The 25,752-nt window shown below is 43.5% G+C and overlaps 2 protein-coding genes across 4 annotated transcripts in view; one reads left to right on the forward strand and one right to left on the reverse strand.

Annotated features, from left to right (window-relative positions):
• ADAM10 (ADAM metallopeptidase domain 10) overlaps nucleotides 1-12,035 on the forward strand; it is a 47,107-nt gene extending 35,072 nt beyond the window's left edge. The window contains exons 12-16 of the mRNA XM_053364269.1: nucleotides 2,395-2,578; nucleotides 2,956-3,064; nucleotides 4,257-4,477; nucleotides 8,475-8,601; nucleotides 9,691-12,035. Of these exons, the coding sequence (XP_053220244.1) occupies nucleotides 2,395-2,578; nucleotides 2,956-3,064; nucleotides 4,257-4,477; nucleotides 8,475-8,601; nucleotides 9,691-9,785 (736 nt within the window). The 3' untranslated portion in view covers nucleotides 9,786-12,035. The remainder of the gene's footprint in view (nucleotides 1-2,394; nucleotides 2,579-2,955; nucleotides 3,065-4,256; nucleotides 4,478-8,474; nucleotides 8,602-9,690) is intronic.
• Nucleotides 12,036-15,031: 2,996 nt separating this feature from the next.
• Nucleotides 15,032-25,752, reverse strand: part of LIPC (lipase C, hepatic type) — a 72,687-nt gene continuing 61,966 nt past the window's right edge. For all 3 annotated transcript variants that reach the window (XM_053364699.1, XM_053364696.1, XM_053364698.1), the window contains 4 exons: nucleotides 19,631-19,751; nucleotides 18,299-18,517; nucleotides 15,890-17,091; nucleotides 15,032-15,595 (listed from right to left, as the gene is read on the reverse strand). In XM_053364699.1, the coding sequence (XP_053220674.1) occupies nucleotides 16,992-17,091; nucleotides 18,299-18,517; nucleotides 19,631-19,751 (440 nt within the window). In that variant the 3' untranslated portion in view covers nucleotides 15,032-15,595; nucleotides 15,890-16,991. The remainder of the gene's footprint in view (nucleotides 15,596-15,889; nucleotides 17,092-18,298; nucleotides 18,518-19,630; nucleotides 19,752-25,752) is intronic.

The following is a 25,752-nucleotide window of genomic DNA, read 5'->3' on the forward strand; positions in this document are numbered from 1 at the left end:
CAGTCAGGCACTGCTCTGGCCTTTCTTGTGCTTGCTGTGTGCAAGGCCTGCCTGGGAACTGAATGCCTAGCACTGATGGGGAGCCTTTCTGCTGTGCATGCTCATTGGCACCCATTGCTGCCTCCCAAGGTGAGTAAGGTGCATGTTCATCTTTGGCCAGTCTCTGTCGGGCTGCTAAGACTGGGGGCATCTTTCCAGGTCCCTGTGAGTGGGGTGTGGATGCACCTCTCTTTGGGGTGGAGGGGGCTCAGAAACCAGGGGTGGTGGCTGCCGCCTGGAGGACTCCCAAGGAGAGGAGAGGAGACTGAGGGAACACTCCACAAGGTTCAGAAAGGGGTGAGGGGCTGCTGGCTCTGCAAGCAAGGTGTGACATAACTGGGCTCCTGAGCCCCACAGGGGTGTCACAGAAAGAATGTAGTTGGTCAAGGGAGCCATGGACTCCAAAAGGTTGAAAACCCCTGGGCCTAGGGGTTTGCTGAGCATCAAATTTGGCTGCATGTTAGAAATACGACGTAAGTCGAGAGAATGGTCCAAGAAGGCAAGTGATGAGATCATCGGCCTTCACAAAAAAGGAGCAGGATACAAAAAGATAGTGAAGGCACTGAGTGTTCCTAGAGGCACATAGTTGGGAACATAGTTTGCAAGCTCAAAGTTAAAGGAACAATGGTTACATTACCTGGATGGGGCAGGGGGAAAAAGCTATCTGTGGCACCAACCAGATTTCTGAGAAGGCAGGCTGGGAAAAAATCTTGAGTGACTGCAAAAGAGCTGCAGCAGGACTTGGTGGCAGCAGGCACTGAGGTTTTAGTGAGCACAGTAAGGCACATACTAAATGCATACTAAGACATACACTACTACGAAACCAAAAGCACAAGAAAAGTCAGATCCAGTATGCTCAAAATCATATAAATCAGTCATAGAAGTTTTGGGAATCTGTTCTGTAGAGCAGTGAAACAAAATTGGAATTTTTCGGCCCCATGGATCAGCGCTATATCTGGAGGAGGAAGAATGAAGGATATGCTGAGAAGAACACTCTGCCTGCAGTGAAGCATGGTGGTGGCTCGGTGATGCTCTGGGGCTGCTTTGCATCCTCTGGTGCTTGAAACTTGCAGCGTGTGGAAAGCAGGATGGATTCACTGAAGTATCAGGAAATCCTAGGAGGAAACATCATGCCGTCTGTGAGGAAGCTGAAGCTTGGACGTCACTGGACAATGATCCCAAGCATACCTCAGATTCCACCAAGGTTTGATTGCAGAAGTCCAGGAAAGTTCTACAGTGGCCATCACAGTTACCTGACTTGAACCTCATAGAAAATCTCTGGTGGGATTTGAAGAAGGCAGTTGCAGCATGCAAATCCAAGAATATTACTGAACTGGAGGCCATTGCTCCTGAGGAATGGTCTAAGATTCCTCAGGAATGCTGCCGGAAACTGCTGTTTGGCTCTGCATCTCTCTTGCAGGAGGTCATAGCAGCAAAAGGCTGCTCCCTAAGTACTAAAGATGCTTGCCCTGAAGGGGTTGAATAATAGTGAGACTGAAGAAGCCAATATAAGTTGCAATTTCAGCTGAATTTGGGGAAACCACTTGAAGCATCTGTTGTGTTGAGCTATTTCAATCGCTTTTGTTTGATTTGCTCATTGCAAACAGCTGAAAGTCTGTACATTTTGATAATCAACCTGATTTGCATTGGGGTTGAATAATTTTGATTGCCCTGATACATGTGAATAGGGTCACTATTTGAGGCTTTTGAGTTTTTTTTAAAGAACACCGGTGGTGACAAAGTCCATGTCTTTTTGTATTGTCGATCATGCTAGCTTTAGTCCTCTGTTCTGGCTCTGCTTTTGAGTTCCAAATTCAAATTTTCTGTTTTCCTTCTGCCAATGATATAGAACACATCCCTTCTGTTTGGCCTTTGATTCAGCTGACTAGGCTGTTTGTGCCTATTGATGTTGTTACCTCTGTTTTGCTTTTGTTGAATATATTTTATTTATTTGTTGCCTTGAACACTTGAAAGGCAGCTAATAAATTATTTGAAACTGAAGGAAGTGCCATAAGTAGGGCTGAGTGTGTTACAGGTGGAAGGGGGACCCACATGTTCTTTTCAGTGCCTTGTTCTTTTTAATACTGATTTAAGCTTTTGAATTCAGCTAAAAACTATCAATGAGACTTTAAACAACCCTGTTATACCCACAGTCATAGGGATTAAAGAGTGATAGGAGGCACCTTTTAAAGAGCAAGCTTATTAAAGTTTTGATCTATATTGGTGATGGGCTGCAGAACAAAGGCTAAAGTTAATCCTTCTAGCTAAATAACAAAAGGGTATGTGTGGGCTGAATAAGGTGACAGGAGGTACCTGTTAAGAAGTGACAACTGAGTATTTCCCCCTCTTTTACAGCCCCAGTCAAGGTCCCTGTTGCACACCAACTTGTACATTCAGGGTATTTGGAGCAAAGTGCCGAAATGATTCTGAGTGTGCGGAAGAAGGGAGGTGCAATGGTAACACTTCTTTCTGTCCAACATCTGCACCAAAGCCTAACTTGACGGACTGCAACAGAAATACACAAGTTTGCATAAATGGAGTAAGTCTTCTAGAGATGTTACAGAAAAGCTAAGGAATCAATATCATCTTACATGCTGCTGGCCCAGGATGATTGTATATTTCCCCGTGCTGGAATAAAGCATTTCCTTTATTGGGTAACAAGTGGAGAACCTGTGAATTTTCTTAGTGTTTAGGAAATGGCATTCTGTAGGCCTTGTATTCTGCCCAGTCTATATCAAGTGCCACCAGCTGATGCATCCAGTTTTATTATTTCCAGAGTGGGAAAGGTATTACTCTCTGTACCGAAAAAAGTTCACAATATATGGTGGTGGTGGTTCTTCCTGTACAAATGATGAACCTTAAGTTTTCTGGAAAGTAAAGCATGTATGGAAAATAATTGTATCTTTTCTTCTCTAGCAATGTGCTGGTTCTATCTGTGAGAAGTATGGCTTAGAAGAATGTACATGTGCCAGTTCGGATGCAAAGGATGATAAAGAATTATGCCACGTATGTTGCATGGAGAAAAGTAAGTTCTCTTCACATTAAAACATAAATAGTGTAAGCTTGGATTTCGATACTAGAATTTCAGATACTTTTATTCAATAAAACTGAAGCTGGGGAATAGTTTGCAGAACTCTTGAGTTATTCAGAGAACCTTACCATGAAGAAAGATGATTGGATCTTGTGTGCCATTAAGGACAGCCAAGTGTGAAGACACAATCAGTTGAGAGATCCTGGTAAAAGCACTTCTATCCACTGAGGCTCCCTGGGACTCCAGTGACGGAGTGGGATCCAGACGCACCCCCAGACTCTGCACCTGAACAGGCAATTGACCAACATCTCTGACATGGAAGCCCCTCACTGACCATACCTCCATCCTGTCAGGGTTCAAGCTTGGCTTATTTTGTGCACAAGCTTTATTTAAAAAATCTCTGCTCCTTTGCAGCAGGAAATGAAATTACTCATGTGAGAAACCATCCCAGTGCATTGTGTGCTATTCTACTAGTTCAAATGGTGTTCCTCCTTTTTCTCTTTCAACCACCAAAATGCCTTGGCTCAGTCCTGGTTGTAACACTTCAATCTCATGAAGACTATCCATTTAACCTGAGGGCAGGAGGAACCTCCAGCCCACCAACCTAATTAAGCTCACCAGACCTCTGAATTTGACCCATGAGGCCTTTCCGGCAAACTGTATCCATCTATCAGTTACCCAGTGACCTGTGATGTCAGGCGTAGAGATCTGTTATCTCTGATCTTGGCAGTAAGTGATGACAAGGGATCAGTACTTGTACCGATAAGCTTATATCTGGTCTTTAACGCTGTGGTGCTTAGCACTGAGATAACAAATAAGCCTCTGCCTGCTCTTTGTAAAAGTCAGGAAGATCTTAACCCATGATATGAGAAAATGGCAACCCACTCTTGGAGCATTTCCATTCATCCACAGATTTCTTGCTTTGCAATCCTGGCTTGAATTTGAAGTGGGGCGGCAAAGGAAGAATCATGACACAAGTGATTGGCAGTTGTGTGCCCCCCCCCGGTCAAAATGACCCATGGATCAATTTCCTACCCTTGATTTAAGTAATGATTGCTGTCCTGTACCTCTTACGTTCTTTCAATACACATGTAATTGTGGGCACGCTGTTGCTTGTGATGCATTTTGTTGTATTGCTCTTCCTAAAAATAACATCTGTTCTTAAAATGTTTTTTGCTTTATCCAGTGCTTCCAGACTCCTGTGCAAGTACAGGATCTGCTAAATGGAAGAACTTCTTCGATCACAAAACTATTACCCTGCAGCCTGGGTCACCCTGCAATGATTTTAAAGGTTACTGTGATGTGTTCATGAGGTGTCGATTGGTAGATGCTGACGGCCCCTTAGCCAGGTTAAAGAAGGCCATTTTTAATCCAGAGCTGTATGAAAACATTGCAGAATGGATCGTTGTAAGTTTTTAAACATAAGAAATCTCTAATACTATGTTGTGAACTGTGGTAAAGCTTGTCATTGTCAGTTGTTTTGAATTTAAATTAATTCCCACCTCCAAAAAAACCCCATTTGATTGCCACAATTCAACAATGCTACCTTGATGAGTAGTGCTTTTACAAGAGCAGTAGTTCATTTTCTTCAGAGCCATTGTAACATCTGCTTTGCTAATATGTAAATATTTACCCGAAGGGTAGCATGCTAGCAGTTTTATTGATGCACCACTAGGAGTCGGGTTCTCTCCCCCCGCCCCCAATAAGGATAATGGTAAAATTCTCCTGCGATCATACAGATTCTGCTTTAAGAATGTTGTATGCTTTTTCTAATGAAGCAGAGTAGCAGTACACTGTTGAATAAAGTGGGGTGGGAGGATGACAAAAAGCCATTAAGAATTGCTTGAAGCTGTCCTCATGAGCACTTGTATTTTCCAGTTTTCAGAATTTGCGTAACATTGGCCATGGTTGCTGGGGCTGATGGGACATATAGTTCAGCTACATCTGGAGGACCAGAGGTTCCCCGTATCTAATAGAATAGAATAGAATAGAATAGAATAGAATAGAATAGAATAGAATGACACAAATATATAGAGATAAAGCTTGTTGCCAGCTTTGGGTATGACAAGAGGTGAAAAAGGCTGTTGTGCACTTTCCAGGCTTTAGAAGACAGTGTGCTATGGGGCTAGAGCACTGGACTTGGTCCAGGAAGAGCTGGCTTAGATTCTTGCTTGGCCGTGAAGCTTACTAGGTGACCTTAGGCAAGGCATGATTAGTCTTAGTACAGTGGGGGTTGTCATGAGGGAAACTGCATAACCCTGTGCTTCTTAGAGGAAGGGTGAGATAAAGATCCAATAGGCAGGCACTGGTGCAGCTTCACTGATTTGTGTGCATCTGTATTGGCTGAGTGCCAGGATAAATAGATTTTGATTTTTATATTTCATTCAAATGAATCCCAAAGCAGCTTGCAAACAATAAATAATAGTAACATGGTAGAGCATAATAGAACATCACAAATACAGCATGAATCAAATGAAATAACTAAAAAATCATCAATATAATAATTACAATCTATAAAACACTATTAACAAAACAGCAACTAAAAGACAAGCTGCACTGTAATTAAAGCAAAAGTCATATGATTAACAAATCAAGACAGCATTTATAATCTATAAAACAGTATTAACAACATGAACAAAAAAGCAGCCAAAAATATACTAAGCTCTGTTAAATTCATACTGCACCCCCATGAATCATATTCTTTCACTCTGTTCAGCGCATTGAAATACACATGTGCATAACAACTCCCTTCTGACGGTTCTTCAGGCCAGACATGGGGCAACACTGGTGAAACCAGCCACCCTCTGATGGAAACAAAGTCTCTCCTCAGAGTTTGGAAACAGCTGTCCTATAAAATCTCCTAGGGCTGGAGGGTGGGGCAAGGCAGGTGGGAAAAGCCATTACCTGCTGGCCAACTCAGTGTCTCTCTCACAGTTCTTCTCTGGATATTACTGTGTTTCATTTCACATTTTCCCTTTATTCACCAGGAGAACAGGAAATGTTACATTATAATGAAACATTTTCAGGGTTGTTTAGGAATGGAAAAGAATGGGAATTGCCAGATAAGAAATTTTCATATACAGTGGTACCTCGGGTTAAGTACTTAATTCGTTCCGGAGGTCTGTTCTTAACCTGAAACTGTTCTGAACCTGAAGCACCACTTTAGCTAATGGGGCCTCCTGCTGCTGCCACGCCGCCGGAGCCCAATTTCTGTTCTTATCCTGAAGCAAAGTTATTAACCTGAAGCACTATTTCTGGGTTAGCGGAGTCTGTAACCCGAAGCGTATGTAACCTGAAGCGTATGTAACCCGAGGTACCACTGTATGTAACACACACTCAGTAACTAGGTTTATTGCAGTAATGTGTTTTTGACCTAGCACGTTTTCCAAACAGTGACCGTTGCCTGTGTCCATGAGCGTAGCCAGGATTTTTGTTAAGGGGGGCAGGCTTTTGTTGGAGGAGGCAGAACCTCAGTTAAGTATTTTTAACTGAGGTTTAACTGAGGGGCGGCTGCAACCCCCCAGCTAAGCCCATGCCCATGTCCTTTAAATTTGGTCTCTTGAGGGGCTGATTCTCACCTCATTACATTAGAGAAGCTCTGCCAATGTCTTACCATGCTTGGTGGCTTGTTCAGGCCTGGATGCCACTGCATTCCTTTATTCCTGCTGAATTGTGATTGTCAGACACGTTCTGTTTCGTCTGGTGACCAGTCAGCCTCCATATCTGCACTACTTCTAATGAGACCTCATGGGAGACAGGTCGTGCAGTCAGCTCTTCCTTAGCAGCTCTCAGTTCTGTGTGCAGTAAGTGGTAGTTGGTAGAATTCTTTGGTGCCCTCTGATTTCAGAATCTATAGCTGCTGTATATGTCTCAGTTGTAAATGGTTCTTTATACACTGCCAAAAGTGCAGCCATTTCAGCTTCCTTTTGCCACCTTACTCTGAATCTGGCCAGTCTAACTGCTGGTGCAGTATCCATCTTTTCTTCCCTTAACAAATTTTATGTTTGGTCACGGTTTTTAAAAATTTCAATAAAATATTGTGCTGTTCCAGTTTTATCTTCAGCATTTTCAGGTACAGGGCACATTGTTAGCTCTAACATGCAACTTGGGGCTAAGGTTTAAATATTTTGCCATACAAATATGTACTGTGTACCTGGGCATGGAAAGAAGGACTTTGCCTCCTTTCATCACTTTGCCAAAATGATTAACATAGTTCCCAAATGCCAGGTCAGAATAGCACCTGTGCCCAGCCCTCTGCTCCCAGGAAGATTTGCATATGATGTTTGCCCTTTGTGACACAGATTACAGGACAGAGAACGGGACCTGTTTCCCCACCCCAATTCCCACCCTGTCTGCCCACAGGAGATTCACTTCTATAATATATAAAAAGTGAGATGTCACTGGTCTCTTATTTGTTTTTCCTGCTCTTGTCCTGTGTTCTGTCTTTTTCTCTCTCAAATGCTCCTCCCCCCAGCAAAATGCAGCTGCCATTGTCACAACTCACTAGTAATTCTATTAGTGCGGTATTGTCTAGTTTTTCCTATGGAGTTTGGGCAGTTTCCAAGATGGAGCTTAACCTTTTATTCTCTATATCAGTCCTGGGAAAATTCACTTTTCTAGACTCAAGTCAGTTTACTTTTTTGGAAAATGATTGCATTAATATATGGATGACTGCTCTTGATTTTAACCTGCAAATTCAAATTGAATTAAAGCCAGAGAATGCAGTGGAGGAACTTGAACACAATAATTAGATTTGCTAATGGCTAGATGGCTTTTGCTTTGCAATTTGTGAATCCTCCAACTTCAGCCTTGTTTCTAGTGCTGGGGCAGGGGAGGTGTGAGGAGGGCAAGTGCCTGTCCTGAGAAAGCAGATGACCTGTCCAGGTTTGGGTAGTTGAACTGGTTTCTGCATTCATTTGCCTCCCTCCTGAGAACTTTACCCATTTGATTTTTCCTTTAGTGCTGTAACTGCTTTTATAACCATCTAAACCACTCCCAGGTATGCTTTTATAAAAGGTTTAATCAAATAGTAGGTGGTTGACAGGCCCTCAACGATGCTGCTTCGTTCAGCTTTACTTGTTATAGTCAAAACAAGCCACCCGCCCTGCTTGCATTCCTGGGGTCTGCATGCCCTCTGCTGCTGCCACCACCAGCACCCCCTTCTGGTGACCATAGAGTAAGGCAGGTGGGCTGCAGCTGAGGAGCCAGCAGCTAAGGCTGGGATCCATGGGCCTCTCCCCAGCTCCATGGGGGCTCTCAGGGGCCCAAGAATCTTATTCATAGAGACCTCTGGTGGCACCTGAGGAATAAAGCTATGGCTTTGCACTGATTTTAAGATGCAGTAGGGTTGTACATGCACATCTATCCTAAAAACAGTCTTTTGTGTTCTGTCACAAAATTTCAGATATACTGGTGGGCTGTCCTGCTTATGGGGATTGCGCTGATCATGTTTATGGCCGGTTTCATTAAGATATGCAGTGTTCATACCCCAAGCAGCAACCCAAAGCTGCCACCACCTAAACCTCTCCCAGGTAAGCACCTTCATGTTGTGACTTCTGTAAATTCTGTATAACCTCTTCTGTATAATGGAAAATGTCGCTGGCACTTTGTAGTAGTTGCACTATGAAAGGGCAGTGCTGTGTTTGCCTCAAAATGCTCTTGTATGTAGAAGAGGAAAACCTATGAGAAGGTGCTGCCCTATTGGACACTCAGAGGCTTAAAAGTCAGTTGTCCCTTCAGCTGTCAAATCTTTGTGGACTTAGTATAATGGGTGGTATCCTTAACTCCTTCACACTAATGGGCTTGTACTGCCTCTAAGGGGGTAGGTATGTAGCTTATGTTTGTTATTGGAGGTCCAAATGACCTAGGTGGCTGTTACCTGTTTAGTCTGGTGCAACAGCTGTATCTGATAGCCCATGTGTTGGTAACATTGAGAATAGATTACTGCAATGTGCTCTGTGTGGGCCTTGTTCACATAGGACAAGCTAGGACAGAATGCAGCAGCTAGACTACTGATGAGGGCAGAAAGCTGGCAGCATGTGACACCTCTGCTAAAACTTCTGTACTGGTTGCCCATGTGCTACAGGGCCAGGTTCAAGGTTCTTGTGTTGATATACAAAACTCAGGATGCTTTAAGGACTGCCTGAGCTGTTGTATTTCAGCCCAATCACTGAGAACATCCAGAGGAGAGCTGTTGTCCTCTGTGTTGCAGGGGCCTGACTGGCCTCAGCCTAGAGATCAGACTTTTTGTGTCACCACCAGTCCCATGCTGTGGAGCACTCCACCAGGAGAAACTGAGCAGGCATTTTGACTTTCAGGCTTCATCTGACAACTTATTTTACGTTGACAGGCCTTTGCAGTTGCATAAAATGTTGCATAAAATGGTCGTCTCAACCACTGTTTGGTATTGCTTTTCCTTTGTTTAATGTAAACCCCCCCCCCCCGATGTTTTGCAGGAAGAGGGAGAACTGATCTTGAGTATTCTGTGCTTGGCATCTTTGTACTTACCTTAGATAGGCAATCAAAGGCCTTGCACATTTGCATATAGCACATGAAGCCTTAGGTTTTGTCTGGTCTCTAAACAGTCAATATGTTTTTTAAAACTATGGTTTTTTCTGTAGGCACTTTGAAGCGAAGGAGACCGCCCCAAACAGCTCAGCCTCCTCCACGCCAGAGGCCCCGGGAGAGTTATCAGATGGGACACATGAGACGTTAAGTGCTGTTTTTTGCCTTGGTTCTTCCTAGTGCCTACAGTGGGAAAATTTCACTCCAAAGAAAACCTATATTAAGTCATTGTCCCTGGTCTAACTTTCAACTAAAAAGCAGAAGAAAGAAAAAAAGGCAAGATGTGGAGATGTTCAATGCTCGCATTTCTCTGCCCAAAAAGAGAAGCGGCTGATCTTGAAGCAGTTTTTTAACCGTCTTCAGCACCATGATTTCGACCTTCTCCTCCCTGTGCTCTTCGTTGTTGCCTTTTCTTCACTTGGAGGCAAACATGGCTCTTGTGAAACTCCTCTTCACATGAATTAAAGCATATATTTTTCAACTGTTGAGGCTAGGAAGCTAGACATTGGAGACATTACTTTGCCAATGTACATAAAATGTTATATGCAGACATTGTATTTCTCATGTACACCTGTACTTCTGTGTGCAATTGTAAAACAAGAGAATTGCAATATGGATGTTTCTTTGTATTATAAACCTTTTACGCTCTTAATGAAGAAATTACTGTTTAATTGACATACTCAGGATAACAGAGGTTGAAGGTGTATAAAAGTCTGGATTCTGTAATGCTTTATGCAGGAATTGTGAATCGGATCAAATCCTTTTTTAAATGTATCTATATTATGGTCAGAATTACTGCTAACATTCACTCTGGATGCAAAACCCAGATTTCTCATCCTGCACAAGCCCCACTAAAATGAACGAAGCTCTGCTCTGATCCAAAGGGGGCTTGTGGAGGAAACGTTCCCTCTGGATTGTGCTTTCTCTCTCGCATTGTGCCGCTGCTGTCCTGGGGATAGCACATGCCAGAATGTTCCCATCATTAATTTTTATGTAAAATATATGATTTCTGAGAGCTCAGCATAAGTATTTTCCAAAAAAAATGGAAAAAAATATTTGCCTGTTAAATGATCGACTTCTTTTTTCATGCTTTGGTAGAAAGACAAGTGTGTTCTATTTTTCCTCAGAAGATTGCAACTGACTTTCTTTGATATGCTCTGATAGTCTTAATATGTGGTAATTAGGTTCCCAGTTCTGACAGATATGGGAGAGATGAAAAGTTGTTTAATTTTTTTGTTTAAGTATTTTGGTAATTCTTCAGCATGATACTGTTCTTAAGGATAACCACTAAAACAAAAGTAACTGCTGCAGAGTCTGCTGTAGTTGTGTTTTAATTGTGTAGGCTGGGGAATGTCCACAAAAGGCGCTTAAAGGAGTCCGGAAGCTCAACAGCACAATGGCCCAAAGTTTTTATTATGAGTGTAAATAATTGGCATTTTAAAACAAAGTAGAAACAAAAGCAATGTCATAATATGCTTAACTGCTATGCAGGAAATGGAAGAGGGCATTATTCAAGCTTGTGATACACTGCTTCTGTTTTTCCAAAAGCACCAAGCTAATTAGGGAACAAATGGCTGTAAAAATATTTCTGGCTTTGCTTGGGAAGCAAATTTTATTAAGGGGTTGGCCAGGGTTTTGCTTTGTTTTCCAAGAGTATACAGTTTACACACACATTCTCATAATGTGAAGCAAGCCAGCAAGGCCAAAAATGTTAAAAGAATATAATGAAATCTCTTCCTTGTAAAACTTGTACAGTATGTGGTGACTTTTTTCAAAATACAGCTTTTTTGTACATGGTTTAGAGACAAATTTTGTACATGAAACCCCCAGACCAATAGACTATAAATAATTCTGAAGGATCTTAACTAGTTAGAAATCTGTAGTTGCTTTTAAACCATTTTAAAATACATTTTGGAGTGGTTCTGTTCTTGTTCTGTTCTTCAGACTGTGCAAAGGCTGGAAGCTAGGTTTGCATTCCTAAAATGGTGACTTTTGTTCTGCAAGAGTTCATAGTAACTTCTTGAGTGTGGTAGATCTTGGAACATGTAAATTCTTTGCTTGTAATGTTCTCCTGTGGCTAGGGTGCCTGGCAGAGAGCTGGCTACCCTGTTTTATTTTGGGTCTAAGTTTCATGTTTTCTGCAAAGAGAAAAGTGCACTGAACTCTCCACTACAAGTTAAGATGTGGTAAATTAAAACAAGATTATCAAGGCAAATTGCAATCTAATACTACTGTCAGTTTAATGTCCACTGTGTTTTATACAGTATCCTTTTTTTTTTTTTTGGTTCACTTTGGAAATTTTTACTAAAAAGTTGCAAAAATAAAATAAAGTATTGTGCAAACAAATGTAAGGTTTTTTTTAAAACTTGAAATGCATTAATAAATAGACCTGATGAAATCATCCTGGAAGTTGAGCTCTTTCTCAGAATTGAAGGGCAGTCAATTCTGATGTGCCTTCCTACATTTCACTGCCAGAAGCAGGCTGTGCTTCTTAGTAGATCTCATTTTACTGGTATGGCTCAAAAAGGGGGGTCTCAGTTAAACATGCCCCAAATCATACTGCTGCTGTATCTGCAGATTCTTCCTCCAGGCCTGTAAAACTTTATCTCAGTACAGTGCTATGGTGTGATTATCAAAATATTTGTGCTTTATTGAAACGTGTTTGTGGGTTAGAGGCTCGTGTGCATGCGTGTATGTGTGTGTGTATGTATGTGTGTTTTTTTAGGGATGGATTGGCCTATTTCTGATCAATGTCAGTTCTACATACGTTTTTAAGTACATTCTGCCTCATTTCTGCACCATTCTGTGAATTTTCTCAAGCCCACAAGCAAATTTTGTTTTAAAATGTGTATTTAAATGCTTTATTTCAGTGTTATTTCCAAATGTATTCTATCTTAAATAAGCATTTGTTAACATGTTCTGGAACACTTTTAAGCAGAGAACTATATCACAAAGTTCAGAACTGCAAAATCTGAAGGAGAGTTACATTCTAATCTGTTTACCAAAATCCATGTACTGTACCACTATTTCCACTTTTTTGCCAGTCTGCTTTTATTTTTTATTAGTGCAACACTATGCATTGGTGGGTGGACTGCACAAGTAAACTGATCAGAGCAATTAGTTCTGGGCACTTGAGTGATGTGAGGCTTTGACCTCTCTCTTAAATATTGACCCCTTCTTTTTTTTATGGCAAACAGATATTGGAGTTGTATTTTCAGATATGACACATAGGGTAACAATCTCAAAGGCCAAGAGAAACAGTCAAAAATACTACTTGGAGCACCTAAAGTAGCACTTTAAAAAGGTAAAGGTAAAGTTAAAGGACCCCTGACAGTTAATTCCAGCCGCAGACGACTCTGGGGTTGCGGCGCTCATCTCACTTTACAGGCCGAGGGAGCCGGCGTTTGTCCACAGACAGTTTTTCCAGGTCATGTGGCTAGCATGACTAAGCCGCTTCTGGCGCAACGGAACACCAAAACCAGAGCAGCGCACGGAAACGCCGTTCACCTTCCCGCCGGAGCGGTACCTATTTATCTACTTGCACTTTTTGGCATGTTTTTGAACTGTTAGGTTGGCAGGAGCTGGGACCGAGCAACGCGAGCTCACCTCGTCGTGGGGTTTCGAACCGCCAACCTTCTGATCGGCAAGCCCTAGACCACAGCACCACCTGCGTCCCTTTAAAGTAGCACTTTGGATGCAACTAATTTTACTGTGCATGTTTCTGTTTAAGGTGGCTGAGTAATAGGCATGCTAGCATGTTTTCCCTCATCTCCAAGCACTGTCTTTCTAGTGGACTTCTTTTTTGGATAACGCTCCCTATTATGTGGGAAACAAAGGACTGTCCCAGGAAGTTCTGGTCAAAGTAGACCCATTGAAACAAATGGACTTAAGTTACTCATGCCCATTGACGGGCCTAATTCTCAGTAGAACTTAACTCTGGATACAAGCCAAAAGAACAATTTCACTTTGGCAGTGCAATTGGAAAATGTCCAGCTTGTTTTCAAAAGATGTTTGCAAAGATATGAATGACAAATGGCAACTTAAGACATGGAAACAGTTGCTTAATTTACCGTATTTTTTTGCACCATAACACTCACTTTTTTCCTCCTAAAAAGTAAGGGGAAATGTCTGTGCGTATTATGGAAGGAATGCCTACGGGTGGCATGCCTACGGATTTTCCTCCTCTAAAAACTACGTGCGTGTTATGGTCGGGTGCATGTTATAGAGCGAAAAATTCGGTACTTGAGCTTAAAAAATGCATTCCACTTCCATTCCTGAATCTTAGGAAAAAAGGGGCAGGGTTGAAAAGGTCCATAAAGGCTAGACTAGGGACTCATGCACCCTTCCTCTTGTCTTGCTGCTTTCCCCTGGAGAAAACTCTTCCTTTGCATTCAATCAGAGCAAACAGCAATTCAGTTTTTCCCCAGATTGACGGTTGGTCTAATTTAGAGCCAAGGAACAGATTTTCTCTGAGAAAGGAGTGGGGTGAGGGGAAAACCGCTTGAACCCCCAGCTCTTTAGGCATGGGACAAGCAGAAGTGTGGATGAGCCCCTAGTGGCAAAAGAATGGCAGCCCATCCCTGCTGCTTCAGTCACCTGCACTAAGCATCATAACTTGGTGTGGGGCAACTGCTTTGCCTTCAAACAGTCCCTGGTTCAATCTTTAGTATCTCCAGTTAAAAGGTGATGAGCCCTGGATCCCTACACAGAAAGATACTGCTCAGCTGTAGCGCCTTTTCCAAGTTGTTGTGAAAATCCTTAAACTATAGTCTTAAACATACGTTTAATGTTTACCTGAAAGTCTGCAGGGCATGTATATGTTTAGGATTCTAGGACTGGATCCAGGCATTCAGTAGCTGTGGCTAACCTGCCCCGTTAATTTCAGGAAGTATGGCTAAGTCAGGATCAAACCCACAGTTTGCAGAACTTGATTTTCTGGTTCACATAGTTGAAAAGCAAGGTTTCAGTAAATATGGCCAATGTGTTCAGACAAGTGTTTCATTTGGGGACCCTAACAAATTTGAAAATGTCTTCAGATGACCATGCTAGCCAGGGCTGGCCCTGCTATAACACAAAGTGAGGCAGCAGGTGCTGCAGGGAGGAGAGCAGGCAAAGCTGCAAGTGTCATGCCCTGCCCTGCGCCCCCTAAGCAAGCCTGCTGCTGTCAGATGCAGTGGAGGGTTCTGTCCCATCAGTGGTGTTTGGCTTTTGTATGTGGAATGGGGAGGCTGCTATCTCTGTTGCCTCAGAGAACAAAACATCTTGGGCTGGCCTTTATACTAGCCACATGCTCATGGGGTGGTTGCAATTATCACTTTAGTTTGGTCATTTGAAGCTTCCATAGCCTTGCAGAAGACTGCCCTTAGCTCTTGATGGGGTTGAGAAGGTGGTTTGTTCTACTGCAGATGCTGGTCACAGTGGGAATATATGTTCATGCCATACTAAACATGCACCCAAACATGTGATTCCAATGAATGCTTGCTTTTAATTTAGCTGGTATGAAATTTAACCTTGATCTTGTGCTCATAAAGTGTGTTAGAATTATAGGCTATAATCCCAAAACACATTATGGGCACAAAATCAAGACTTCACTTTCACACCAATGTTAAGCTTGAGCCATAAGCCTTAATTTTACTAATGCTTGTATGGCTAACAGGACTGGCTTTCCCTTTTAAGGGAAGCAAATGGGCAGTATTTTCCCTGCAGAGCTGTCTAGCTGGGCTTGACCCATTTGGCAGGAGGCAGGAAGCAGCAGCAAGATGGAGAGGAAGGGGTGTGTGTGCATGGCATGTGGCCTGCTTGCTGCCCTTGGGTGGAGTGGAAGATGCTCTCCAACGCCAGTGTTGGTAGAAGATTCAGCTACCAATCCAGTCAGATAATGCCCTTCGCTAGAAGCACTGAACAGTCTTGGACCAGCCCTCCTAGATATAGCAAAGGGAATCCAAATTCCGAAGGTGCCTTCTGTAAGGCCCAAGAGTGCTTTCGATTTCAGATCGGTCGCTGCACTGAGGATGAGAGGAGTCAGAGAAAATGCAGCTGGACACTGATGGTCTTGGATGGATTGTAAATAAGCTGTTTTTGCTGTACAATAAACGCTTCTAGGATAGAGAAGCCGTCTGGACTTGTTTACATGCTTTCTCACACATGAAATTTCGCTGTACATCTGCTTAATTGCTTTCTCCGGAGTTACACTGAAAACAGAAGCTGGCAGACGGAGCGTAGCTGGACAATAAAAGCAATAAATCTACTGAACACCTACCATTTCATTGAGACCTACGGGTATAGGGCGGTATATAAATTCAATAAATAATAATAATTGTTGAATGGGTGTTATATGAGTGCAGAAGGGGTTATACAAGTGTACTTTCAAAATCACCAGCTATGTAAGTCTTCTCTACAGTACGGTGGTACCTCTGGTTATGAACTTAATCCGTTCCGGAGGTCCGTTCGTAACCAGAAACCACTTGTAACATGAGGCACGCTTTCGCTAATGGCGCCTCCCGCTGCTGCTGCGCTGCCTGAGCGCGACTTCCGCTTGCATCCCGGGGCAAAGTTTGCAACAAGGGGCATCTACTTCCGGGTTAGCGGAGCGCATAACCTGAAGCATTCGTAAGAGCGGCGGTACGTAACACGAGATACCACTGTAATGCTTTTGTATAGTGCCCCAGCATTTCAATGAAGTTTGCACAGGACACAAATGTCCCCCTGGACTGTATACTGTCATGACATGGTCATCTTCAGGTGTAGCATTATGAACTCAATCAGCTTTCACCAACCTGGCCCCCTCCAGATGTTTTGAATTCCAAATCCCACCAGCCCCAGCCAGCACAGGAGGGCACTGGGCTGGCAAATGTTGAACTAAGTCCATAACCTAAGCTGTTGACTCAAAACATAAAAATGCCCAGACTTTTTAAAATAGGGACGCACATTAAGGTTTAATTTTAATGAGTCTATAAACCTCAAGCGATTCTTGCTCATTTTGAGATCTTGACGTGCTGTTTAAATTTCCTAACCAGATTGGACCAGAAAACTTTTTGTGTAAAATGGTATGTCCCTTTATTGAGTGAGTTGATAATGAAAAATCCATGCTGTCTAACCATCTATAAAATATGCATATTCTGGCCTACTTAACAGCTGATTTAGCTGTTTTCACACTTTAGTCAACATTTGGGATAAATGTAAACAATTGAACTTTGGGATCCAGCAGGGTTTTCTATGACCCCACCCCAGCCCGCCCAGCCATGATATATACATTAAAATTATAGATGTTAAGAAAGAAAAACCCAAAGAAAAGGTACAGCTTAAAAGTGATTGAAGAGCAGTGCCAGTTTTTCCGGGTTCTTGCTTATTTGTATCTTCACCTGAGCCTCTGGGAGCTTACTTCACATCTTACAAACATTTTCTCCTGGCCTGGATAGAGGTGTAAATCGTCAAGGCTTTGAGAACAGAATGTCATTCTATGCAGAAAATTGGGGTGGGAGAGAGAAGAGAGAGAAACAAAATATTACTTGTTTATTTAATTGTAATAGTCACATCTCCAAGAGGACGTGTAGTGTTTAAAAATTACACTCTAAAAATGGCATCATAAAATACTAGACTGGAAGCTCAAAGACCAATGACAGCCGTCAGTTCATCATTACACAGCAGGGCACATGGACAATTAGCAAGGAAAGCCAATCATCATAACAGCTGCAACAGCCTTTAGAACAAAAGCAGTTTCATTGCCTGGTGCAGCACTGCAAGGCTGATGATCAGGTGGACTTCCTTTGGCAAGGAAGTCCACATAGAGAAGCTATCTTAAACCAGGTCATGTTATTGGTCACTTCTGCCATAGCTCTGTGATAGAGCATATGTTTTGCATGCAGAAGGTCCTGGGATCTCGCTCTGCTTTTCTAGATGGACTGTAGTCTGAGACCCTAGGCAGCCATAGCCAGGGAATAGGCAGTGCTGAGGAAGAGGGGACAGTGGCCGGAGGCACCGTATGAGGCAGTTTCCTGTGTCCTACTATTGTCTGTCTTCTCTGGTAGGAACTTTCCAAGGCCTCAGATGAAAAAGACTTCTTTCCCTTGCGATCTGCTCCTTTCCAACTCTGACCTTCCAACTCTGACCTTCCTGCCCGAAAAACACAGCCACTTAACTATGGGGGTCTCCTCTTTCCTGTGGGACTGTCTCTATATTGTTGTCAAATTGGAACACACCTGTTCTATGATGTAATGCAAGATTCAGGGTCTTAATAATCTCTCTGTGTTTGTTTTTTGGGGTGGTGGTGGTGGGGCAAAATCCATCCTAGTGCAAATGCAGACATTGCTGTTGGGCCAAAGAGGAAGGGCAGCTTGTTCCTTGGAGCAAGGGTGAGGGACATGAAGTTCTCCAGCTAGCATGCCCAGTTCTTAAAGGTGATGAGAGATGTTGTCCAGCAATGACTGGAGCCCCACAAGTGCCCTAGCCCTGCTCCAGGCATCAGCTGCAGAAGGCAAGCAGTACTGGAATTGGCTGTGGTCATCCTCTAATGTAGCCTTTGCCTATCTGGTGCCCCTAGCTCTCATCAGCCCCAGCCAGCAAAGATGTTGATTGGAGTCATCTAGAGGGCACCAGCTTGGCTCAAATGGCCCAAACCCCAACAGGGCTGTAAGTAGTCATCCCACTTTGTCCCATGACACTTACTTCTGTTGAGTTTCGCCTGCCTTGACTCGTATCGTCTCCATGATGAGTCCCAGTCGGCGGTCGCCCTTTCCCCATGGGATGATTGTTTGAACAGTGTTCCAGATGTTTTCCCAAATTGCAATCCCTTCCCACTTCAACTTGATCATCATCAGCTCACCAATATCAATTTCCAGAGGGACAAGAAAAGTGTATGTTTTATTCCCTGTAATGCCTTCGACTCTTAAGGGAGAGTTGGAGAGGGAGAAAGCAAAAATCCAAGCATCATACAAGGCACAGACCCATTGAAATCAATGGACAAGTGATTCACCCAAAATACATGTGTGACACCAATGCACCTTTCACACATTCGTTTATCCTTGGGTCTCTTTCCCACCAAATTAAGCTTGCTATATATCAAATGAACTTCACTGATACACCAGTTCAATACATAACATAATATAATATAAACAAAATCAATTTACAGAGTCAGTACAAAATAGCACCAGTAAGTCAATAACTATCTAGCCAACCCCCTACCTCCAAAATGGAGACCATGTGAGGAATATGTGTTACAAAGGATAGCAAACACAGTGGTCAGTTTGGATGTCCAGGAGCTCATTGTGATTACACTTAAAGCTGTGCTCCCAATGAGAGACCAAAAATGCATGTAGCTCTGTTGATCCATGTTATCTTCCTATATACATAAAAGTGTAAGGTTGTTGTCGGCAGCCAGGCAGATAAGCAAGGAAGCAGGGATGAGCTGCTTAATGTGGGGGAGGTGAGACATGCAGCAATCCAGAAGGAAGCAAGTGCTGGCAAAAAGCACCAGCTGACTGGCGGGCAAACTGAAGCTGCCTGCTTTTCTTGGTTTCCTTTTCCAGTGCACTTTTAAAGCTCCCAACTGTAGTTGCTCCACACATGATGTCAGGTGTGAGATGGGTTTGGTTTAGGATTAATGTCCTTGTGGGCCAAATTTGAATCCTTAGCTGGCCAGATGTGGCCTGTGGGTTGAAGGCTCCCCACCCCTATTTTACACAAAAATATTTGGTACCGCCCATGCTCCTCTCTGAGCTGATACACACACATTGGTTTCAAAGATAGATTCTATACCCGGCACAGTAAAGGAGCACACTCGGCGTTAATTTGGCTTATAATTCAGCATTTAATTTGGCTAATTAAACAATCTATGGCCTTTTAAACTGTAGGGTAAGTTGTTATTGTTATTGTTTGTTACAATGTTATATATTTTTGCATTTTTATATTGCAACTGTCCTATGTTCCTGGGATGAAGGCAGTATAGAAATTTAATAAAAAATAATAAAAACAACAGCAACAATATTATCCAGTACTCACAAAGTGATGGAGAGGTTTTCAACGTTGTCTTTGCTGCCTGTCAGTGAAATTGTGAATGTTGGATCTATTTGCCTCTCTTTGAATTCGTTGATGAAACGGAACTTGAACTGATAGTGATGAACTGTGGAAAGGAGGAAACCACTGGCTGAAAATATGCACCTGCCTTTACAGGTACTCTCTGGCTGTCTTCTTTCTCCCTACCTCCAGGGGCAAACTTGGGCTGCTAGGGGATCCGCAAGGCCATTTCCCCAAAACCACCTCTCAGTCAGATGGGGGAGGGCAGGGTTCAATTCTGCTGGGTGCTGCTTCACCAGTGAGTTTCCTGTGGGGAATGTGCTGACAATGCAGACACCCCTCCTCTCACCCCTCTGACCAACTTTGACCAGTGGGTAGGACTGCCGAACTATCAGTTGCCTGATGTCCATCATGATGTCAGATGCTTAACAGCTGGGGCTGGGGCCACCCGCCTGTCATAGTTGGCCTACGGTGTGGGAGGAGATAAAATCTGGCCTACTGGGCCACAAAGGTTGCCCACCCCTGTCCCACTGCAAATGCAACTTGGTGTTTGAATCCTTAGCTCAAAATTCAGATCCATAAAATGATATAAAATGAAATGCAGTGGTTCTCCCATAAAATAATTCAGTTTGTTTGCTTCATCTAATGCAACTTTCTACAACGTGTTGCCCTTCAGATGTTGTAAGACTTTAGATTATGCCATCTATCATCCTAAAGGGCCATCCTTTAAGGGTCAACATGGCAGGGCACCTGCTTAGGGGCAACAGCCCAGCAGGGCGCCCATTCATGACCCCCTCCATGTACTGGTTCCTCCTCACCACTGTTGCAACTGGCTGGCTGGCTTGCCTTGCACTCTGGCACACAAACAACCACCATGTTGGCCTTCAGTGGCCCTGGCTGGTTTGAAGACACAGGAGGTAACAAAGATGGGGCAGAGGAGCAACTGCAGTATCCGGCAACAATGGTAGCAAGTGGGTAAACTCACTGAGAAAAGGGGGACATTCAGAATGTCTTTTCCAAAGACCCCCCCCCCCAAACGAAACCCAAAAGCCAGCATTGACCGTGATGCTCTTGTTTCCAGGGCAAGGGGAACTCTTCATTGGATTCAGCCTTGAATCCCTGATTGCTTTAATCATTTGCAAAATGCATCCATGTTCTGGCGTGTGGTTTTGTTGTTCCTATCTGGCATTCTCACATGATCGCTGCAGCGCTTTGAGGAAAGTCATACCAGATCATTTGACAGGCCCAGGAATAATAGCTGCACTGTTATTCTCCATTGCCTACGATGAAAGGGTGCTCTTGTTCCATGCCTTGACCTTTCGGATAACTTGACATTCTCCAAATGTCTTATTTCAATGGTGGCGGCACCAGCCCCAGCAAGCAAATCTCAGGGGTGGATGCCGAGTGGGGGAAGAGCAGGGCTGGGCCTCAGGGGAGGGAGGGTCTCGCTTCCGCCGCTCCCTCCCCAGCAAGGTCTGAGCTGTGAGTCATGAAGTCACACTGCATTTGAATGTCTCGTCTTTCGTTCATTAGTTCAGGAAACCTTTGGCAACTTGCTAGCTTTTAACTTCAGGGTGCAACCTGGGGATAATAAATTTGTCCCACCTTACATGGATGATGCAAGGATGACCAAGATAATTTCTCCTTTACATCTGCAGGTGAGGCAGTGGAAGTGCTGGACCAGTGTCTTGCCTGGGTAATGGACTGGATGAGAGCCAGCAAACTGAAGCTCAATCAGATAAAACTGAGGCACTGTTAGTGGGTGGTTCCCAAGACCAGATGGCTGGGAGATTGCCTGCTCTTTTTTAAAAAAAAAAGATATTTATTGAGATTTCCCACCTTAATACATTAAAAAATCAAAAAAGAAAAAACAAAAAAGTTAAAAACACATAAAGTTTACAATCCGTATTTTCAATAACATATTTCCCTGACTTCCCCACACCTCCCCTTCTTATATTCCAATTCAAATTGTTAGTTCAACAAGTTCTTATCCCCAATTTTTGACCTTTTTATAGAAAAACCAATTTTAACTTATAAACATCAATATTTGTACATCAGTGCTCATTCTTAAAACCTTTTTCTAAAGTCGACCCAAATTACCTCCCACGAATTCCCCAATTTTCATACTAATAACAAAACAAAATAAAAAAACAGATTATAATTGTACACCCTTTGGATTCCCAAACCCCACCCCCCCTTTCCCGGTTTCGATCCCCAACAAATGTCCATCAGTCTTAGTCTACTATCAGCCTAGAGACCTCACGTCCGAGGCTCTTAATTCTCTCTCAATTCCTCTCTGCCGGTTTTTTTGGTAGTCCTTAGTATTAAACACCAGATCTCGGAGAAGCTCTGTCCCAATAGGGTCCATGTTTCTTCCAGCCAGACCTCCATACTTAAAAGTGGAGCCCAAATCTTGTTTCTTACTCCTTTTAAGTCCAATTGTCCCGAAAGCTCCAACTTCCACCTTAATCAAATTTGTAATCCATAGGTCTTCAGATCTCCACATAAGGAGATCTCTCCATTCTTCAATCTCCAATTCAGACCAGATTTTCATCATCCAGTACTTATTTTCCTTTGTAACCATCATGTCAGGCCTCTGGCTCTCCTTTGTCATCTGCAACATTACATCTCCTCCTTCCTTTTCCTCAGAAACAACATATATCTCTTTCTCCACACTCTCAAATCTCTCAAGTTTCTCTTCTTGTCCAGCTGCATGAACTTCCTGAGTCAAATCCTTATCAAATTCAATGAATTTGTTTACTGTTAAGTCCAGAGTTGCAACATTGGTAGCCAAAACATCAAATTGGCCTTGTAACTTTCCCAAGAGAAGAAAAACTCTGTCCAATTTAGCTTGAATTTTTCCTTCTTCAGCCATTCTTGTAATGTCCCAAAACCCCCTCTAGAGGGATTTTGGTTACTTAATCTTCCTTCCAGTTCAAATCCAAAAATCAAGTTAGTTTGTATCAGTTCTTCCTTGTTTTCAACAAAATATAACCAAATTGTAACAAATATATCCAGCAGAGACAGCAGAAACAAAGTTCTCTTTTTCCTTCTTGACAGCTAATTTGACAGCTGTCAAACTCTTCTATATCTCCTCAACAGGCTCTCTCGTGGATCACTCCCGGGTCCGGGGGGGTGGCACTTCAGCTCTCAAAATTAGCTCTTATCATCCAGTAAAATTACTTATACTGCCAAATCGTGAAATTAATGTCTTTTACCCAATAAAGAAGAAGAAGTTCTCTCGACCTTAGTTAACTAGTCCTTGCTTTAAATTATTTACAAGACGGGGAGACGGACTTCCTGTTTGCGCCTTCCCCGATCGTGCCTAATTCAAAAATTTTTTTTCTTTGCAAATCCAATTTCCGTACTACTCACGGGTTGCTGCTTTTAAAGTCCAATTGTTCACAAGAAGAAGTCAGCGCTCTCCGACCATGGCATGCGGCTTCACTCCACAGGAGAAGCAGTCGACTCTCAGCACCGCGCCGTTCGCCCCGTCCCCCGTCCCGAAGCCTTTAAAAAGGCTCCTTCGCGTGTCGGGGGGGGCGCAAATGGTGCCCGCCGAGTCACCAGGTTCACAGGCTTCAGCGCCTGTGATTTCTGAGGGTCCCCGCGTCGCCGCAGCGGCAAGACCCAAATCCTGCAGAGCCGATTCCCTCCGGAGCTCGGAGGGAATCCGCCATTAGTTGATGGCGCTAACCCGGAAGTCTGGGAGATCGCCTGCTCTTGATGGGCTTACACTTCCTCTGAAGGAGCAGGTTCATAGCTTGGGGGTCCTCCTGGATCCTTTGCTGTCGCTAGAGGCTCAGGTTGCCTCAGTGGCTCAGAGTGTCTTCCATTAGCTTCGGGTGGTGGCCCAGCTACGCCCCTATCTGGACAGGGATAGCCTAACAACTGTTGTCTGTGCTCTGGTAACTTCAATGTCAGATTACCGCAATGTGTTATACGTAGGGCTGCCTTTGAAGACAGTTCGGAAACTTCAACTGGTGCAGAATTCAACAGCCAGGTTGCTCACCAGAGCAAGACAGTTTGAGAGTATTACACCGATTCTGGTCTGACTGCACTGGCTACCAATTAGTTTCTGGGCCCGATTCAAAGTGCTGCTTTTGATCTATAAATGGCTCTTAAAATGGCTCAGGACTGCAATACCTCAAGGACTGCCTCTTTCCATATGAACCTACCTGGACCCTGAGATTATCTTCAGAGGCCCTTCTTCATGTGACACCTCCTCAAGAGGTCCAGAGGGTGGCAACATGAAAATGGGGCCTTCTCTGCAGTGGCTCCCTGCTGTGGAATGCTCTCCCCAGGGAAGTTCGCCTGGCGTCTTCATTATACACCTTTAGCCACCAGGCAAAAATGTTCCTTTTTAACCAGGCCTTTGGTTGATCCGATTTACATCCTATGCCCTTTCAAAATGTGTTTTTCGGGGGGGGGCTATAGGGTTGTTGTTTTTATTTTAATTAGGTATTTTGTGGTTTTATAGCTTGATTTTATATCTTTGATTCTGTGGTTTTATATCTTGAGATGATGATGATGATGATGATGTTTAGGAGCACTTGGAACAGTCTGAAATGCCATGTACAGTGGTACCTCGGGTTAAGAACTTAATTCGTTCTGGAGGTCTGTTCTTAACCTGAAACTGTTCTTAACCTGAAGACCACTTTAGCTAATGGGGCCTCCTGCTGCCACCACGCTGCTACTGCGAGATTTTTGTTCTCATCCTGAAGCAAAGTTCTTAACCCGAGGTAATATTTCTGGGTTAGCGGAGTCTGTAACCTGAAGTGTATGTAACCCGAGGTACCACTGTACATGCAAACTAGCATGATTGATTAGAACCAGAAACTATTTCTGGTGCCATTGTTGCAAGCCCAGGAATGTCCATCTCGCTCATGCTCCTCTCTGACCTTTCAGATCTGCGGATTGAGCATTGCTTTGTGTTTCCTCCTTTGCTCAGTTCAGCCCAGCTGGGCCCTGACACCAGGCAGGAGGGACTTTTCAGTGGAAGTACTTCTTCATGCAGTGCAGAGTTAAAAGTGTGGAGCTCACTCCCATGGGAAACATCAATGGCCACCAACTTGGATGGCTTTCAATTAGACAAATTTATGGTTATTGATGGCTACTAGCCATGATGGTTATACTTTGCCTCCAGTCAGAGGAAGCAATTGCTTTTGAATGCCAGTAGCTGGACCATAAAGAAGGCTGATCGCCGAAGAATTGATGCTTTTGAATTATGGTGCTGGAGGAGACTCTTGAGAGTCCCATGGACTGCAAGAAGATCAAACCTCTCCATTCTGAAGGAAATCAGCCCTGAGTGCTCACTGGAAGGACAGATCCTGAAGCTGAGGCTCCAATACTTTGGCCACCTCATGAGAAGAGAAGACTCCCTGGAAAAGACCCTGATGTTGGGAAAGATGGAGGGCACAAGGAGAAGGGGACGACAGAGGACGAGATGGTTGGACAGTGTTCTCAAAGCTACAAACACGAGTTTGACCAAACTGCAGGAGGCAGTGGAAGACAGGAGTGCCTGGCATGCTCTGGTCCATGGGGTCACAAAGAGTCAGACACAACTAAACAACAACAGCTGGAAACCACAGGAGGGGGGGAGTGACTCCTGCGCTCAGGTCTTGCTTGCTGGTTTCCCACAAACATCTGGGTGGCTACTGTGAGGAGAAGATGCTGGACTAGATGGGATACTGGCCTGATTCATCAGGCTCTCCTTATCTTCAGCAGGGGCACAGCAATGGTGGAAGTGCTCTTTTGGGTGACAATGCAGGCCTGGCTGCTGAGCGTCTTCTGTAACAAAGTCAAGCCTTTCATAGAATTTAGAATTACCATTTGGGACGGGTTGACTCCACTCCGTCTCTTTAGTACGAGGTTGTTATTGAAAATAATGTTCATTGGCAATTAGTAATCTGTTTTTCAAAAAAGTAATTTAAATACTTACCTGCTTTTATTCTGGATTGGACAATTATATGTTGTTGTCCCCCTTTACAAGTACTTTGAGTAAAATGTTGGATAGAATTTATCTAATAACCAACATTGTTGTTGAAGAAAAGACTCACGTCACTAGTAGGCTGTGTTCCGTTTGGGAGTCACAGAGTTTTGTAAGC

Source organism: Podarcis raffonei, chromosome 14 (assembly GCF_027172205.1).
Source record: "Podarcis raffonei isolate rPodRaf1 chromosome 14, rPodRaf1.pri, whole genome shotgun sequence".
NCBI lineage: Eukaryota > Metazoa > Chordata > Lepidosauria > Squamata > Lacertidae > Podarcis > Podarcis raffonei.